General features: G+C 36.8%; 1 protein-coding gene and 1 long non-coding RNA gene across 6 annotated transcripts in view; one reads left to right on the top strand and one right to left on the bottom strand.

Annotated features, from left to right (window-relative positions):
- Positions 1–1,715, top strand: part of LOC141570622 (uncharacterized) — a 42,463-nt gene extending 40,748 nt beyond the window's left edge. The window contains exon 3 of the long non-coding RNA XR_012494830.2: positions 1,601–1,715. This is a non-coding gene — a long non-coding RNA (uncharacterized LOC141570622). The remainder of the gene's footprint in view (positions 1–1,600) is intronic.
- G2E3 (G2/M-phase specific E3 ubiquitin protein ligase) overlaps positions 1–14,007 on the bottom strand; it is a 50,001-nt gene extending 35,994 nt beyond the window's left edge. The window contains exons 1-3 of one of the 5 annotated variants that reach the window (XM_074328125.2): positions 13,863–13,939; positions 3,237–3,277; positions 555–652 (exon numbers count right to left, since the gene is read on the bottom strand). Coding sequence is in view for 3 of the 5 variants with exons in the window: in XM_088796912.1 (XP_088653038.1) it covers positions 3,237–3,309 (73 nt within the window). In the remaining 2 variants the exon portion in view is untranslated. Of the gene's footprint in view, positions 1–554; positions 653–3,236; positions 3,310–4,365; positions 4,385–13,862 lie in introns of those variants that run through there. The other 4 variants (XM_019754520.3, XM_074328123.2, XM_019754523.3 and 1 more) reach the window with 4 other exon arrangements.
- Positions 14,008–20,086: the final 6,079 nt, after the last annotated feature.

Below are 20,086 nucleotides of genomic sequence, written 5' to 3' on the forward strand. Positions count from 1 at the left end.
CAAACCTGGTTCTTTGAAAAGAACTTTAGGCTGACCTAGAAAAAAAGAGAGAAGTCTCAAAACTTATGACAAAGTTATAGAAATAAAAAGTGTGGTACTGGCATAAGGATAAATATATAGATCAATGGAAAAAGAAGAGCCCAGAAATAAACCCACACATCTAAGGTCAATTAATTTTAAACAAGGATGTCAAGACCATTCAATGGGGGAAATAATAGTCTCTTCAACAGATGGGACAACTGGATAGACACATGCAAGAAAATAAAATTAACCCCTACCTCATACCATACACAAAATTAACTAAAAACAAATCAAAGACCTAATCGTAAGAGTTAAAACTATAAAACTGTTAGAAGAAAAAATAGGGGTAAATCTCTATAACCTTGAATTTGGCAATAGTATTTAGGTATCACATAACACTAAAAGTAAATGTAATTAAAAAAAATAGACATTGAACTTTATCAAATTTTAAAACTTTTGTGCATTAAAGAACACAATCAAGGGAATGAAAAGACAATCTACAGAATGGGGGAATATATTTGGAAATCATATACCTGTTAAGCGTCTAGGGTCTAGAATGTATAGTCTTAGAAGTCAATAGCGAAACTTCAACCCAATTCTAAAACGTGGCAAAAGATCTGAATAGACATTTCTGCAAAGATATATAGTCAATAAACACATTAAAAGATGCTTAATACTATTAATCAGAGAAATGCAAATCAAAACCACAATGAGACACCATTCCACAGCAACTAGCATGGCTATAATAAAAATGCATTAACATTCATAGTAACAAATAACAGATGATAAAAAATGTTTGTAAGGCTGTGGAGAAACAGGAACCGTCGTACACTGCTAGTGGAAATGAAAAATGGAAAGCTACTTTGGAAAATAGTCTGGCAGTTCCTCAAAAAGTTAAACATAGTTACCACGTGACATAGCAAGTCCACTCCTGGGTATATGTGCCAAAGAAATTAAAACAGATATACAAACAGATCTCATACACTAATGTTCATAGTAGCACTGTTCACAATAGCCATAAAAGAAACAAACTAAATGTCCATCAGTGGATGGATTAATGGATAAACAAAATATAGTATAGCCATACAATAGAATATTACTCAGCAATAAAAACTAATGAAGTACTGATACCATGTTTCCCCAAAAATAAGACCTAGCCAGACATCAGATCTAATGTGTCTTTTGGAGAAAAAAAAAAAAAAAAAAAAAAAAAAAAAAAAATTTTTTTTTTTTGAGCAAAAATTAATGTAAGACCCAGTCTCATTTTACTATAAGACCCCGTCATATTATATTATATCTTATCGTACATCATACATGTCATATCATACCGGGTCTCATATTAATTTTTGCTCCAAAAGACGCATTAGAGCTGATTATCGGGCTAGGTCTTACTTTTGGGGAAACACGGTATATGCAACAACATAGATGAGCCTGGAAATATGCTAAGTGAAAGAAGCAAAGCACAAAAGGTCACAATATAGGAATCCATTTATGTAGTAAAATAATTAAAAGGGTGTGGCACATAGAACTGAATAAGTGATAGTATAATTATCAATCTTTTCTATCTTATGTCTACTAGCACAGAAAATTTCTAATAATATACTAATAAAACAATGAGAAAACCCCCAGCTGAAGAGAAGAGACTCTGAGGATCCCAAGATGGCTGACCAACATAAGATGGAAGGAGCCTGAATCTCCAAATGACTGCATGGAGCAGAAAACTCCCTTTCTGTCCCATCTCCCCTAACCAATCCACACTGGACTGTAACATGGGTAAGTAATAAACTTTTATCGTGTCAAACCATTAAGACTTCAGGGTTTACCTATTATAGTGACTAGTCTTATTTAATAATACATGTTATCAAGAATGGATATTATTCATTAAAAAGGTACTATAGATATGTTAACAGGCTAGTCACAAAACAGATTCCAGGACTGGAAACAAACAGCATGAACCAATATTTAATATTGTGAAATATCATCCCACCATTTGCCTTTCTTATTCCAGTTTAATAAGCCATGTAACTGAAAGCCCCTCCCCACAATCTTTTGAAAGATTTCAGCTCCCCTCCCTTCTCCATCCAAAGTAACTGATCACATTAACTCCAGCAAATTGCTATTTGTTTATTGGGCATCACACACCATTAGCCCCACCTCAACTCCTTCATCCCTAGTGCCTATACTTTAAGCTATAAGTGTGTGTGCAGCTGTCAAGAGAAAGAGGAATACAAGAAAGTAGTGGACACTATGGAAGAGTCCTCATGATATATGCTTGGATGGAGCTGCATCTGCTATATACTCTGAGCCTATGACTTTTCATTTGTTCCCCTCATCCCCTCACCCTAAATGCAAAACAGACTAGGTTTCAGGCATGCATTTTTTAAGTAGATTATTTTTGCTTTTATTTGTACTTTGTTGTTTTTTAATTTTAATGTTTAAAATTCAGTAAATTGTTTTGACTTTATTATACTTATTAAGAAAAATATTAACTGAATAATGGTATAGGTAGTATTTGCCTTTGGCAAACCTTGAAGCTGGTCCATGAATTTCTGTTTCAGAATTACTAGCATAGCTGATAGAAGTCTGTAGATAAAATCAAGAAAGCAGCGGGAGCTTTAAGAACACACATTTCCTTATTCAACATGATGTATAATCAACAGATACTCTCTGTACATGATAGGCAAGGTATAGTTTTCAGTGTCACATTTTAATGTGAGAGGGAATCAAAAAAGAAATCTTAAAAGGAGTAAATGAGGGGGAGAAGTGGTAGAAGAAAACAACTAAAAACAAAGGTCTGCATCTTTGAGGAGGCTGTTGTGAGCACTTAGAGGTAACTTGCTTTTCACGTTAAAGTTGCGTGTATTGTTTAAATTGTTCTCACCTGCATTTTTCCTTTTGTAAGGAAAATGTGAAAAAAATTTTACTGATTAAAAAAGTAATGCTGTTTTATTCAGATACAAACGATACCTGATGCATACATATAGAGAATACAAATAAAATTTGGCACATTATCCTCTTATAGCAGTTTTTTGTTGAAATGAACACACATAATATTGTACGTTAATAAATGGATATATGAAGTAACCATGGATAAGGGAATTCATTCCTATGGTTTGAGGAGCATTTAAAAAGATGTATTAAAATTTAAAAAGCAAGAGTAAAATATCTTAATATTTTAAATAACATTTGATACTATTTTAAATACAGTTACTTACCGAGAGTCTGTGAGCCATCAGGTTTATTTTCATTCATTTTACTAGGAAAAATAAGAAGATACAATACAGCCATCATAATTTTTAAAGTCTCAAATGATCTATTTTAATTAAATTTAGTCAATGAATGATTACAAATAAACTGCATATCATTTCTTACTCTAGCACATAATTTCCTCACCTTTCACATATCTAAGACCAACAGTTCTCAACAAGGGGTAAAGCCTGGGAAGACTGTTAAAACTGGAGGGAATATTTTTTAGTTCTCAAATGATTAAGATGACTTCTTGCACTTAGTGGAAAGGGCCCAGGATTGCAAGAGACCCTGTAATGTACCAAACTGACCTACACAACAAACAGTCCAGACTTTCGAATTTCCAGCTGGACATTCAGGTAGGTAAACAAAACAAAAACCTAGTTATAATTACATTAACCTAGAACCTAAGCCCATTTTATACATAAATATCATCTTTTTCCCCCCTGTTATTTTAGAACTAGACGAGTATTTCCAAAATACAACTCGTGTGTAAAGGCAAGGAAATTTGTATTTTAGTTTTGTTCATAAGTTAACCAACATTTGTTCAATGGTTAGGAAAAAAAAAAAAAATCACATCAACAGCAATGCCGTTGGTATTTGAGAAGCCTACAAGACAATCCTTTATCAGGCTGTATTTGTGGCTGTTCAACATTTGCAGATTCCACACAGAGCTAGCTGCAAGCTTCTGACTGCCACAGCACATTCTAGTACAGTGTTCAACCACTTCCATACTGAAAGACAGTCACCTGCCTGTTTCTGTCTCCTCACTCCCCACTAGTTAACAAATAAAATTACTTACATTCATTACTGAAATATAATTTTTCTAACTAGTGCCAAAAGATCAAATGGAGAAAGAACATCTTAGCAACAAAGTTTCACTTTACCCAGGGTATATGAATAGCTTACTTGAAACGTTATGAGATTTAAGTATGATAACATATGTGTTAACTCTTGGAATTTAAGTGGAAACAGAAAAATACAACATAACAATGCTATTAGGTAAATGTAATCTTACTTTATAGCTACAAAATCAATGCTCAGAGAGGTTAAACACTTGTCCAAGATCACAGAGCTCGTAACTGGGAATAAACTAACCTGTAATTGAGTGACGATGCCAGCTTACATGAAAATAATGAAAGAGCACTATAAATAACACAGAATATTAATAGCAAAGAAATGACAAAAAACACACAAAGATTACTATCAAGTTTCATCAATGCATTCTCACAATATAGAATTCATATTTCATACTGATTATAAGAACTGTTTTGGGTTTAAACACTGATTTTTCTCACATATCACTTTTGTGCTTTCATAAAAAGTCATAGTCCAAGTCTTTTGAATCACTTTGACTGCACGTCTTCAATATTTTCTGGTTCTTCCTTACAAAATCATCTGTGCCATCAAGATTGGTATTTCTTCAAAGAATCCATAAAACAACTAAAGAGTTCCACTTTAAGCAGGCTTTGCAATTAAGTAGGTCCAGCCTATCTACCTTTCCCCATCCCTTCCCCACAACCATTAGTCTAGGGTTAAAGGAACAGTCCTTTAGTGTTTCCTGATTTTTTTTTTCTTTTTTAGAGGCATTGCTTATTCTCTACAGGCATATGACAACACTTTTGATGTTTATTAATAACATGACGGTAGACTGCCTCACTTGGCCACAACTGATTGAGGATCTCAGCCTGATTTTAAACATCCTAAGAGGTATATGGGGCTAACGGGCGTGTCCATCTAAAACTGATGTAACACAGTAAATAAAAAGAATAAATGCCTTTTTTTATTACAACTTCTTTATAATTCAACTTCTAATAATGAATTCAGCTTTTCATAAATCCATTCATACCAAAGAATTTATGCAGAAATTCAAAATACAGATAACACTACTTCACCTAGAGTAAACAAAAAAATGTTAACTTATAAATGATGTTCAGTCAGTTTCCAACAACACAAGATTTATATGAGATCCAATCTCTCCATTTTATAATTCCGTATCCTCTCCCCTCTGTGAGTGAATTGCAACCATCCATTGTTTACTTTTAGATTTATTGTAACTCAGAATAATATTGAGGCCCACAACACAGGCATTTTTAATAAAAATATGTAAAACTCTCTCAATGTCATTGATGCAAACATTAAGCATAACATTACTTTATGTTTTTTTCAATTTTGTTAATTCCTCAGCTACACTGCTAAATTCCATGAGGGTAAAATCCCCATATCATTCAGAAAAGTGCTAATAAATATTTGCTGAATGTGACTGATAATTATGTTACAGTATTGGTACGAATGGGCAAGGTTCTAGACTAAGTTTTCTTTGTAAAGAAACCATAACATCTGCTCCTCTTCCCCTTCCCACTGCAAGGACCCAGGGCATCTCTTTTGGTGGACAGTGCGATGAAATCCTGTCTAGATTTTTATAATAAATGTATAGACAACTATTTTACTTTTAAAAAGGCACCTGAAGCGTCTTGTTAATTTTAGAACTGTGTAGTGAATAAGCACTTTCTCATATTTACAAACACATATAAAAGAATAAAAGTGAACATCAATCTCACAAGACACACAAAAATGTAGCACAGGAGTATGTAGAGAACTATGCTTGAAAAGCCTCCAAATATCATTGGCCATAAGTTAATCATAAGAAAGATCTCCAATGTTATCAAAACATGAATGGGAAAGGTTTATGCTATGTATGCCAATATTTAATACTAAGCACTTTATATCGTTTTTCAAAGTGTATTAATACTATTGCACAAGGACCAACAGAACAAGCCCAGAAATAGATCCACACTTTTCTAGTCCTTTTGTTTTCAACAAAGGTACCAAACAATTCAGTGTGTGTGGGGTGGGGTGGGGTGGTGGACTTATCAAAAAATGGTGCTGGAAAGAGTGGCTATCCACATGGAAAACAAATGAACCTGATCCACTTCACACCATAAATAAAAATTAATTTCAAGTGGGTCATAGACCTAACTGTAAAAGCTAAAACTACAAAAGTTTTAAAAGAAAAAGTAATCAATTGTACTTCATCAAAATTAAATCTTCCACTCATCAAAAGATACCATTAAGAAAGTGAATACGCATGCCTCAGACTGGGAGAAAGTATTTGTTAAACGTGTCTGACAAAGCCTTGTACTCTAAATACACGTGCGTAAAGAACTACTACAACTCAACAATATAAAGCAAACAATCCAATAAAGAAATGGGCAAATGACATGAACAGACACTTCATGATGGAAGATATGAATGGCCAATAAACACATAAAAAGATGCTCAACATCATGGTAATTAGGATAATAAAATTAAAACTACTCTGAAAGACCACTTCATACCCCTAAATAATGGCTAAGATTAAAAAGACTACCAACACCAAACACTACAAAGGATCTGAAGCAACTGGGGACCTCTCACAAATTGCTGATGGGAATGTAAAATGGAACAATTATTTTGAAAAGTTTTGGCAGTTTCTTAAAATTAAACATATATTCCTGCACCTAGCCTTTGATGCAGGAATTTCACACCTAGGTATTTATCCAAGAGAAATAAAAACATATACAGACAGGAAACTTTATATAAAAATGTTCATTAGCAGCCTTCTTCATGATACTCCAAAACTGGAAACCCACAAGTCCATCAACAAGAAAATGGATTAAAAAAACTGCAGTATAATGATAAAATGCAATACTACTTGGCAAAGAAAAGGTAAAAAGTGCTGCAAGATTCAAACAAAACAAATGACTCTCACAGATATTACGCTGTGCGAAACTACACACTACTGTTCATATCCACATTATCCCACTCCCATGAAGTTCTAGGACAGGCAAAACTAATCCATCATGAAAAAAATGAACAGTGCTTGTTTCTCAGGCAGGGAAATGACTGGAAAGGGACATGAGGAAACTTTCTGAAATATCCTACTTTTGCTAGAAGGATCTAAGTAATAACTTTGACAGAGAGATGAAATCCTGATTTCCAACAGAGATACCAGAGCTACAGATAAGAGTTTTAACACAACATTCCTTCTCTGAATTTTGTAGTTTTCAAGGAAACAACGCCCTAGGTCCACTTCATAGTCCAGACCTAATGTTGACTCCTTTACACACAGCCCTGGCTTTGCTCTGTCCCTATAAAAACACTATTTTATTTAAATTTCACCTGAATGTCACCCTTCTCCAAAATCCTATAAGAAATCTCTTTTACCCTTTGGTAAGAAACGTTGTGGTTCCTCTGGTCTGCAATCTCATTGCAATGAGTCAAAAAAACCTAATTATCACACTACAGGTTTATTCCTGCCGGTTTTACACAGGAGAAAGAATGATAAATGTCAAAAAACATGAATTGGTGAATCTGGGTAAAGGGGATATAAAAGTCCCTCATACTAGTATTTTAACTTTTCTCTAAGTTTAAAATTATATCAAAATTAAAAGTTACTCCCAAATTGGATGTTCTAAAGATATTACGGGAGGTCAGGTGGCTCAGTTGGTTAGAGCATGAGCTCTGGGCAATGGGCTGCTGGTTAGATCCCCACAAGGACCAGTGAGCTACGCCCTCCGCAACTAGAATAAATTCAATGGGCTACCCCTTAGCTCCTGGGTGGCCAGATGGCTCAGTTGGTTGGAGCGTGTTCTCTCAACCACAAGGTTGCCGGTTCGACTCCCGCAAGGGATGGTGGGCTGCGCCCCCTGCAACTAGCAACGGCAACAGCAACTGGACCTGGAGCTGAGCTGCGCCCTCCACAACTAAGACTGAAAGGACAACAACTTGATGAAGCTGCCGAGTCCTGGGAAAAATACATAACTGTTCTCCAATAAAAAGTCCTGGAAATACACACTGTTCCCCAATAAAGTCCTGTTCCTCTGCCCCAATAAACTCTTTAAAAAAAAAAAAGATATGTCATAATTCATACTTTTGACCAATTCACATTAGCCTTCTTCCTAATCCCCAGCACCTGAAATAAAATTTTTGTTTCTAAATCTTGATTGATGACTGCTGTATTTCAAACAACTGTCTCCAAAACAAAACTTCAGCAGAAAAAAAAAAAGGACTACTTATGTATTTTTTATTGGGTTTATCATGTTTTCCTTCCAATACATTAATTTTTAAAATATCCTAAGTAGAATGAGGAAAACAATGTTATGTAAGTATATATCTCAATAATAGCCCGTCTTAACACCAGACTTAATCTCAGAAATATCAAATTATTCCCCTTTCCTTGAGAAATCACTAACAATTTAATGAAGTGTTCCAGAAAGCCACTGTCAAGAGGTATTCTGAGTCTCTTCCACTGCCTACCTCCACTTGGTTAGTTAATAATATTCAGTTTGACTCTCCTCCTCCTTCAAAAGGTGGGGCTTCATTTCCCTTTCCTTGACTATGGCTGTGTGCTTAGTAACTTGCTTCCATCAAAAAGCCCTGTGGACATGACAATGTGTGACAATGTCATAAAAGGCATTGAGACTTAGTTTTTGTTCTCTATCATGAGTTACCTGCCCTGGAGGAAGCTAGTTGCCAAGTCAGAAGGACTTTTAAGATGCTCCTTAAAGAGGCCCACTTGGCAAAAAACTCAGGCCATTTGCCCGAAGCCTTGTGTGAGCCAATTCAAAAGTGAATTCTTCAGGCTCACTCTTCAGACAACTGCAGCCTGGCTGACCGTATGAGAGCAACTTCCTGGGAGACCTTAAGCCAGGAACAGGCAGCTAAGCTGCTCCCAAATTTCTGACCCACAGAAATCGTTAGATAAAAAATATTTGTTGTTTTAAGTCACCAAGTTTTGGGGGTAATTTGCTACACAGCAATGATAACTAATATAAAAAAAAAAGTAAGGCGAATTCCCTCTCCTTGTAGCTGGGTGGCTATTCTAACAGTTTTTTGGTAGGCTCTTTAGGATTTTAATTTTTTTTTTTTAAAGATTTTATTGGGGAAGGGGAACAGGACTTTATTGGGGAACAGTGTGTACTTCTAGGACTTTTTTTTTTCCAAGTCAAGTTGTTGTCCTTTCAATCTTAGTTGTGGAGGGCGCAGCTCAGCTCCAGGTCCAGTTGCCGTTGCTAGTTGCAGGGGGAGCAGCCCACCATCCCTTGCGGGAGTTGAACCGGCAACCCTGTGGTTGAGAGGATGCGCTCCAACCAACTGAGCCATCCGGGAGCTCAGCGGCAGCTCAGCTCAAGGTGCCATGTTCAATCTTAGTTGCAGGGGGCTCCGCCCACCATCCCTTGTGGGACTCGAGGAATCGAACTGGCAACCTTGTGGTTGAGAGCCAACTGGCCCATGTGGGAATCGAACCGGCAGCCTTCGGTGTTAGGAGCACTGAGCTCCAACCGCCTGAGCCACCACCGCACTGGCCCTAGGATTTTCAATATATAAGACTATCATCTGCAAACAGACAACTTTACTTCTTCCTTTCCAATTTGGATGCCTTTTATTTCTTTTTCTTGCCTGAATGCTCTGGCTAGGACTTCCAGTACTGTGCTGAATAGGATTAGGCACCTTTGTCTTCTTCCTGATCTTACAGGAAAAGTTTTCAACATTTCACTACTAAGTATGATGTTAGCTGTGGGCTTGTCATGCATACAAGGCCTTTATTATGTTGATATACTTTCCTTCTATACCTACTTTATTGAGTGTTTTAAGCACAAATGAATGTTGTATCTTGTCAAATTCTTTTTTTGCATCTATTGATATGAACATATGATTTTTATTAATGGTCTATTTATAGCAATTTCTTTTACTGAGTACATCATGTCTGGCTATCAAGAAAAACTTACAAGACATACAAAATGGCAAAAAGCACAATGTGAAAAGACAGAGCAAGCATCAGAACCAGACATGGCAGGAACGTTGGAATTATCAAACCAGGAATTTGAAACAACTATGATTAATATACTAAGGGCTCTAATGGATAAAGTAGACAGTATACAAGGACAGATGGGCAATGTATTAGTTCGGTGCACAAGTAATCACAGTTTAAAAGGTTAAAAATAATTGCAAAAACCGCAATTACCTTTGCACCAACCTAATAAATAGATAGAAATCCTAAGAATACACCAAAGTAAATGCTAGAGAGATGATAAACACTGTAATAGAAATAAAGAAATGTGTCTGATGGGATTATTAGTAGACTGGACAAAGAATTGGAGCTTGAAGATATCTTAATAGAAACTTTTAAAACTGAAAAGCAAAGAGAAAGAAGATAAAAAACAAACAAACAAAAACCAGAACAGAATATCCAAGTACTGTGGGGTAATTACAAAAGGTGTAACATACACATTTTGGGAATACCAGAAGGAAAAAAAAGAGAAAGGAACAGAAGAAATACCTGAAACAATAAAAACTTAAGGACTAATTAATGCCAAACACCAAACCACAGATCCAGGAAGTTCAGAGAACACCAGGCAGTATAAATGCCCCAAAACTATACCTAGGTTTGTTTTAAACTTCAGAAAAACAAAGATAAATTTAAAAACACTGAAAGAAGCCAGGGTAGGGGAAGTGGGGGGAGGGGGACTCCTTATCTACAGAAGAACAAAGGTGGAAATTACATCCAACTTCTCAGTAACCATGCAGCAAAAAGACAGTGGTGTGAAACATTTATAGTACTTAAAGAAAAAAAAAACCAACCTATTTTTCTGTATCTTTTGAAATTATCCTTCAAAAGTGAAGGAGAGGGACAGCCAGATGGCTCAGTTGGTTACAGCAAGAGCTCTTAACAAGGTTGCCAGTTCAATTCCCACCATGGGATGGTGGGCTGCGCCCCCTGCAACTAAGAATGAAAACAGCAACTGGACTTGGAGCTGAGCTGCGCCCTCCACACTGGATTGAAGGACAACGACTTGGAGCTGATGGGCCCTGGAAAAACACACTGTTCCCCAATAAAATTTACTTAAAAAAGAAAAAAAAAAAAAGGTGAAGGAGAAAAACTTTCTTAGGCAAAAATTGAGGAAATTTGTTGCCGGTAGACCTACCTTGCAAGAAATGTTAAAAGTTCTTGAGAGACAAGGAAAATAACAAAGGTCAGAAATTCAAATCTACACATATAAAGGAAGAACACCAAATAAGGAATAAGTGTAGGTAAAATAAGAACCTTTATTTTTCTTCTTAACTGAGCTAATGGATAATAGTTTGTTCAAACTAACAACAGCAACAATGTATTTTATTATATTAGTTGTACATGTATATTGCACTGTAAAACAACCACTAAAAAAAAAAGTAAAATAAAAGTATAACATATCCTAAAAACAGAGAAAATATAATCATACAAATTGCTCAACTAAAAATCACTAAAGACATAAAGAGTGGAGACAAAAAGAGAAACAAAGAACAAGGGCAACAAATAGAAAAGTGTAGCAAATATGGTAGATATTAAACCGACTATATCAATAATCACTTTGATGTCAACGGTCTAAATGTACCAACTAAAAGACTGATTTGTTAGAGTGGATCAAAAAATAAGACCAAATCATATGCTGTCTACAAGCAACCCACTTTAAATACAAATTACAAGTAAATGGATGGAGAAAAATATCCCATGCTAACACTAACCAAAATATCCCATGCTAACACTAACACTTTTGTTTTCTTCAACAAAAGAAAACAAGAATATCTATATCAATTTCAGACAGAGCAGAGTTCAAAGTAAGGAAACTTATCAGAAATAAATAATGACAGAGGGGTCAACTCTCCAAGAAGATATAACAATACTTAACATGCATGTGCCGAACAACAGAGTGTTACGTAACTCTGTGAGGCAAAAACTAATAGAATTGAAAAGAGAAACAGATAAATCCACTATCACAGTTGTAGACTTCAACACCCCTCCACCAAAAATGGAGAGATTCAGCAGGCAAAAAAATTAGTAAAGACATAGTTGAGCTCAACATCATCAACCAATTGGATATAATGGACTATTTCATCCAACAATAGCAGAATACATTCTTCTCAGGCTTACAAAGAATATTCACCAAGATAGAAGAGATGGAATTCAAACCCAGGCAATTTGGCACCAGTTCCATGCCCTTAACCTATATATTATAAAGCCTCTCTAGGAAAGATCAAGTCAGAAAACTGGCTAAATTTTCTAACTTCCCAGTTAAATTTACAGATTCCTCAACCCCATCTTCCAGACCTACTCTGAGATTTGAAGTGCAGGAATCAGAGCTTAATAAATCCTTCAAGGTAATGTGTACGAAATAAAATTTGAAACTCGCTGATTTAGGTAGACAGAACAAAAACTCAATGAAAAGAGTCCAGGTAAGGAAAAGAAACAGGTTAAAATGCAGAGACTATTTCTTTTTGAGACTTTTTTTTTTTTTAATTACCACTTACTGGTAGCTTATATAAAATGAGCAGCAGTTGTCTGCAATCCTTAGGAAAGTATATCTAATCTCTTTAATGCAGTCTTAAACAAAATTTTAAATTTCAACAATCATAAATGATGGAAGTTGAAAACTATATTTTTCCTGGCTAATAATGAAACAAACGTTCATTAGCAGAGATACGAGGAGAGTGGGAGTAGCCAGCATTGGATGAAGGAACGTCTATTCTGAATATTACTAAGTCCTACTTTTAAAAAGATGTTTATATATTTATATGGTAGGATACCCTGGTGTTAAAATCTTAAAAAAAATAAAATATCTGTTCCTATAAAGCAACACAAAATTAACCTGACAGTTTTCAATAGGGCAAGATATTAAACTTCTACACATTTAAGGTACTCATTTATAGTTTACATTTAGGGTACACCACTAACTATTCCAGAAATCATGATTTTGCTATGGCGCTAGAGTTTGATATTTTAGGTAGTTCATCATTAAAAATAAATAAAACAAAAACCAAAAACACCAAAAAACGAAAACAAAGAAAACCCCATGCTGTAAATACTAGAGTACTTCCAAAATGACTCCACAATAACCCAACTGGCCAATGAAGGAAGGCGGTGAAAAGGTAGATCTGTGGAACTAAACCTTATTCTTATTCTTATTGTGAGCAAACCTTGTGAATCACCGCTGTTACTGCGGCCAGTTTAAATGAACGTGGAAAATGTCAACCGTGAACGAAAAATACCCGGGTTTTAAATACAATGGATACTCCGATTTCAGTTTAAATCCCCAGCAGGCATTTCAAAGACTGTCATTTCCCTGCGGGCCCAAGTAATAGACTTCTACGGGTCGCTCTCTTAGGAGGAACTCGGAGCCACAGAGCATCTCCTCATTCTAAACCTGTCCCCAACCTTCCATCTTTAATAAAGTAAGATTCTTTTACCTGTGGTAACGCCTTCGCAACTAGGTAACTACTGTTGAAGCTTCAGTATTCCAGCCGAACCAACAAAAATACTAACCCGCTATTACAAGAAAGTCAAGCGTTTAAACCAGCTCAACCTCGGGCGTGCGGGGCCTCCGAATCCACAGTACACAGTATTGCCTTAGGTACGCCAAGCCCTCGGGAGCGCAGGCCGGGGAAACGCGCCCCAGTGCCCCGACTTCTCCAAGACCCCACACTGCCCCCGCTCCCCAAACCCCCAAGGCAGTCCAAAGCCCCGGCTACACTGCCCCGCCTCCCGACCCCCTTTCCCCTGCGACGGTCCCGCTTCTCACCTCAGAATATTCCGTCGTTTCCCGTTCCCCGTCCACTGACTAAGGCAGTCGGGGCAGAAGCTCCAGAACGGCCGTACCACTACTCGGTTCTTGCGCGAGGCCAACCGCGAGCATCCTCATACAACCGCCGACACGATTCAAATTCGTCCACTTCCGTCCGCGCCCCGGAAGAAGAGCGTAGCCCCGCCCCTGGAGAGGCGGGGCCCGCGGCGACGCGAGAGGTGGGGAGAGCCCGGCGCGCCGCGGCTCCTCGCGCGGAGGGAGCTGTGGTGGCTCTACCGAGTACCTTCCGTTTCTTTTGTCTCGCTCCCTACGTAGATCCACAGTAAAAAAAGGAAGTCCCGGCGAGGGGGGTCGGTGTTTCTGCCTGGTGGCTTTGGAACGGATCCTCTTGTTTTTGAAACGGACAGAGACGTGCTGAAGTTTCTTTCCTCCAAATATGGAGAGAATAAAAGCACTACTGGAGCCCGGACGTTTGTACCCCTTCCCTTACCCTCGCGTAAACAACAGCAACAGCAAGAAAAACAACAACCCCCTAGTGGAGTTTCCCTGGGTCTGCTTAGCGCTATCCCGGCAGAGGCAGGACCTTTAACCTCTTTTTCCTCCCGTGTTTGAGGAAGACAAAAAGCCAAGTGTATTAATCAACCTTATTCCAACCACAAGTGGCAGGACCCGACCTGGTTCCAAATAAAATATTTGAGGCTAAGTGTTAGAAAGCGACAAGTTTCCCCCCACCCCCAATTAGAGACCATTTTATAAGATGATTATGTAGTTGTCCTATGAGACTCTTGGGACAACGGTGTCATTTTCCTTAATCAAGGATTGCACAGTGTATCCTCGATCCAAAATGTCTCCAGCTTCTGATCTTGACGTTGCCACCAGTTCATCCTCATATCTAATAGCATTGATTTACCTAAACTGATCAGTTCAAATAAAGTCATGATAGAACACTTCAGCCTCCGTCAAAACTGCAATTTGAAGGATTCACTGGATTTCTGGGAATTTATCTTACAGATAATCTGACACAAGGAGATATAAAGCTATTAACTGATGAACTGTTTTTAACAGTGGAAAATAAATAACCTGAGTGTCTATCAATAAGAAAATGATTAAGTAAGTTTCTGACTTTAGAATCTGATATACTGGCACTAGTCAGGCACTAAAAATAACGAAGTGTATCAGTAAGTAGTCAAATGAAATAATGAAAAAAAATCAGCTTTAGAAGGACTATATACAGTATCCTTAAAAATATGTGTATGTATATGGCAGGCAAAGTTTCTGGATGGATACATTGCAAAGTTATCTCTGTGAGTCAGATTGGTAAATGAGGATGGGAAGAGAATTTTTTAACACTTTATAACCAGTTACATTTTTTAATAAGCATGTTTTACTCTTGCAGCTTTAATTGTTTTTAAAACAAGATTGTTAGAAATTGAATATATTCTAGATACAGAATCAGGTTTAAATGTACAACGTATAATGTTTGAATAGTCTATGTCCATTCATTCATTCATTCATTCTTTCAGCAATTATATAGTGATGGTTTGACCATACATGCTGTCTTCATGATGTTACATTGTTTAATGTCCCACATTTTTAATACAGCCCCATTAAATATATTGTTTCTTCAAGTTCCTTGTAGGCAGAAACTATGTCATACACACACACACACACACACACACACACATATATAATACATATATATATTTTTTCCTGTGTCTTTCATAATTCTTGGCATCTGCCCACCATTTTCATTCTTTACATACATTAAATTCTCAAATTAATCTGCAAGCAAAAGTTAAATATACTCAAATTGCCCTTGGAAAGCCCACAAAACAATCTTAAATTACTATATATCTATAAAATAATATATATGTGTATATATATATATATATATATATATATATATATATATATGATCTAGATAGGCAAGTTTTTAAATATTTGTTCTCCGAGTTTTCCTCAGTCAGTACTTCTTTAGGACCCTTAATGATTTCCTCAGTTTCTTCCTCCAAAATATTGACAAAGTTAATCACCCAGCAGCCCTGCCATCAGTCAGACCAATGAGATTAATTTTTCAACGCAGTGGAAAACCCTTTAAAGTCATTGACTTTTTTTTCCCCCATAGGATTAGCTGGGCTTAATTGTATAAATTGCCTAAGGCTGGTGTTTATTGAGTGGCCTGTCAAGTTATTTGTACTATTTAAACGGTTACTCCTTTTTCCCCCCAGAGTGACTATAGGTAAATTTCCATACAATCAGTATTCAAGTAATGCTACAGCATTTCATAAACAAAGAGGATGTGCAATAAATACTGATACCCACTGACTAAATCAAGGAGACTAAGTAAACACAGAGTTAAGAGGTTTTTAAAGAAAATATGCACAACAGAACATTTAAATCTAAAAAATCTGGCCATCAGATTATGCATTCTGATAGCTAATACATTTTTTTTCAATTCAGGAAATACATTGATGAGTATTACACTTAATAACAGCTTCAAAAACTGAAGAAAAAAAGGACAAAGGATGTTATTTAGTTTCTGATGACCACCCCCTTAGTATTTTGAACTAGTTGAGAACTAGCTCTGTTGAAAATTTTAACCATAGCTAAAGTAACCTCTCTTCCCTGCTTTCCTCCTCCTATTCACCCATATACAGCAGAAAACAAATCAAAATCACTTTTGAGATCAATGGTCATCAGCTTACATACAAGAGTCAATATGAAGTGCTTTGGCAGAAGGGCTCCTAGAATCTACTCTGAAAGATTTTTACCACAACCAACATGAGTGGCGATAACAACAAAATGCCTAGAAATAAATTTAAAGAAAAATATAGGCCTTAATATTTTTAAAAAGTGTAATTGGAGAACATAAGTGATTTCAATATTTTTAAATGGTAGATATAAGAATTAAGATATTTTAGAAAAATATTATCGGAGTCTGGGAGGAGATCATTTGTCTTACTAGAGAGCAACACTTACCACAAAGCTACTATGATCAAAGAGTAGTAGAGAAAAAATTCTTTTAGCATAAAAAAGACAAATACATAGAGAATCCGGGAAAATTCAGTTATATGTGGAACATTAATATATCATAAATGTGGCATTTCAGTTTAATAGGAAAAAGATGTTTCATTTATAAATTAACAAGAAAAGGCGGTCACTGACTATCTATATGGAAGATACAAAGTTAGGCCTCTATCTTGCACCATATGCCAAAATAAATTCTAGAAGGATTATAGATTGAAATATAAAAATATAATAAAAATGTATTGGGAGACAAATTAGAAGAATAACTCTGACTTTACGTTAGAAAAGACTTATTAAAGAAGGAAGGAACCTTAGAAGCCATAAAATAATAGATGACTATGCCACCACAACGTATGACACTTTGCCATAAAAATTATTTGGAGTTGAAGACAATTGAGAAAAAAGCAAACACAGGAAGAACTCTCTTCCCTTCCCCTATCTAATAAAAGCAAGGCAAAAATTTCCCTTTCTAAAGGTGTTCCCCTTCTCTATCCTGTACCAAGACGTGGAGAACACCCTTTATCACTAGAGATGAAGATGGAACCAAGGAGTCTACATTAAAAAGTCTTACTAAATAACCCTTATCTACCATTAGTTTCCCCCATATACTTACTTTTCCACAATTTACTGCTCCTAGAAGCCCAAACCTTTCTTCCTTTGTCTAGTCACTTCTCAATTTTTTGCCACTTGTTAAAGTGGTATGTAAGCTCTTAAGCCCAACTACTTCTTTGGGTTTTCACTTCTTTACTGTGGACCCGTGCATGTAAAATTAAAAAGAAACTTTTTACACCTTTTCTCTATTAATCTATCTTTTGTCAGTTTATTTTGCAGGACTCTAAGTACTGAAAATAAAAGGGTAGAGGAAAAAATTTTGCTTCCCTACAAATACATATGACTATGTTAAAGTCCAAAGTATTTACCTGGCAAGGTTCACCATAAAACATCAACATATAAATGAGAGACTGTGAAAAAATATTTGTAATACATATTAACAATGTTAATGTGAACAGTTTTTATAATTTTATTTTTTGAAAAATAATAAAAATGGACAAAAGAAAAATATGTTGAATAGGAAATGAGAAAGGCCTATTTAAAAATACTCAATCTCGGGCCGGCCCGGGGGCTCAGGCGGTTAGAGCTCCATGCTCCTAACTCCGAAGGCTGCAGTTTCGCTTCCCACATGGGCCAGTGGGCTCTCAACCACAAGGTTGCCAGTTCAATTCCTCGAGTCCCGCAAGGGATGGTGCGCTCTGCCCCCTGCAACTAAAATTGAACATGGCACCTTGAGCTGAGCTGCTTCCTGGATGGCTCAGTTGGTTGGAGCGCATCCTCTCAAACCAGGTTGCCAGTTCAATTCCTCAACTCCCACAAGGGATGGTGGGCTGTGCCCCCTGCAACTAGAAAATGGCAACTGGACCTGGAGCTGAGCTGCGCCCTCCACAACTAAGATTGAAAGGACAGCTTGACTTGGAAAAAAGGCCTGGAAGTACACACTGTTCCCCAATAAAGTCCTGTACCCCTTCCCCAATAAAAAAAAATACTCAATCTCACTTTCACACTATCAAAAACTAAATTTCCTTTCTTGGATTGGCAACAATTAAAACAATTCATAACATCCAATACTGGGAGGGTTTGCTTGTAATATATACATTCTCATCTACTGGGGACATGCACTGCTACTACTCTTTTGCAAAGTAATTATTTGATCAAATCTTCTCATGTTTGGAATTCTCCTATAGAAATAAACATGCTACTACATTACGAAGCACTCCTAATTAGAAATAACTGTCTATCAGGAGGAAGTGACTGAATAAGTTGGGGGTACATTTAGGAGTACTATTAGGAGACTTCACAAAGCTCTGCTGCTTTGTTCCTGTTAGCTGTTGCCTCCAATGTTAGGGCTATTGAACCCCCTAAAACATACAAATGAAAATGAAGAATGATATTATGAGCTCTGACAATTAATTTTGCCAACGTGTTGCAATGATGTTCCTAATCTTTTTTGACATCAGAGGGACTACTCATTATGAATTTGTACCAACTGGACAAACAGTTAACCAAGTTTACTATTTGGAAGTGCTGAAAAGGCTAAGTGAAAAAGTTAGACGACCTGAACTTTTCGCCAACAATTCATGATTCTTGCATCACGACAATGCACCAGCTCACACAGCACTGTCTGTGAGGGAGTTTTTAGCCAGTAAACAAATAACTGTATTGGAACACCTTCCCTACTCACCTGATCTGGCCCCAATGACTTCTTTCTTTACCTGAAGAGAAAGGAAGACATTTTGATGAAATTCAGGACATCAAGGGTAATACAATGACAGCTTGGATGGCCATTCCAGAAAAAGAGTTCCAGAATTGCTTTGAAGGGTGGACTAGGCACTGGTGTCGGTGCATAGGTGCCCAAGGGGAGTACTTCGAAGGTGACCATAATGATATTCAGCAATGAGGTATGTGGCACTTTTTCTTTTTTTCAATGAGTTCGTGAACTTAATTGTCAGACTTCGTATTTAATTAGAAAAGTAACAATATTCAGCTATATAGTAATGCTGATAAATCTGGCCCTGTAGCATGGCACTCATTGTTCTATTAGCACTTGCCTAGAATCGGTACACAGTGTTGGGCTGAATTGTCCTTTACAGCAACTCATTCCTCCACTACGGTTAGCCATAGTGAATTTCTGGTAACCTTTTCTACCTTTCGTATGAGCCAGATTATCTTGATCCTCATCTCCTATCCACACTTGAAGAACATATTTAACCCATACTTTGGCAGATCCTGGTCTCCCTTTCTTATACCCACATAGCTCCCAGAATGTCTGGCCACCTTGAGCATAAATTTCTAGCTTTTGCCCTTAAAGCATTCCTTGTCAATTCCTATCAATATTCTGCCTGGTACCTAAGGTCACCTAACGTATATGCTTCCCTGATGAGTCACCATCCCTGAGATCTTGAAACAAAACTTGAAGTGTACTTTTAGAAGGAACCATTCAAAAAGTCTAATCAGAGGTCAACTCAGATTCTTATAATAGGACACCTAGCCTAGAAACAAAGCATGGGTGTGTGGCAGGGAATGGAGGGGGCCAGGACTGTTGGTAGATGGGAAGTGTCACTTATGTTTCCTGGTCTTGCTTTCGCACTTCTTTCTTTAACATGTTTTATTATTATCATTATCGACTTAACTCTAATGTC

The sequence above is a fragment of the Rhinolophus sinicus genome, chromosome 3 (genome assembly GCF_057876585.1).
Source record: "Rhinolophus sinicus isolate RSI-liver-muscle chromosome 3, RSI-T2T, whole genome shotgun sequence".
NCBI classification, from domain to species: domain Eukaryota; kingdom Metazoa; phylum Chordata; class Mammalia; order Chiroptera; family Rhinolophidae; genus Rhinolophus; species Rhinolophus sinicus.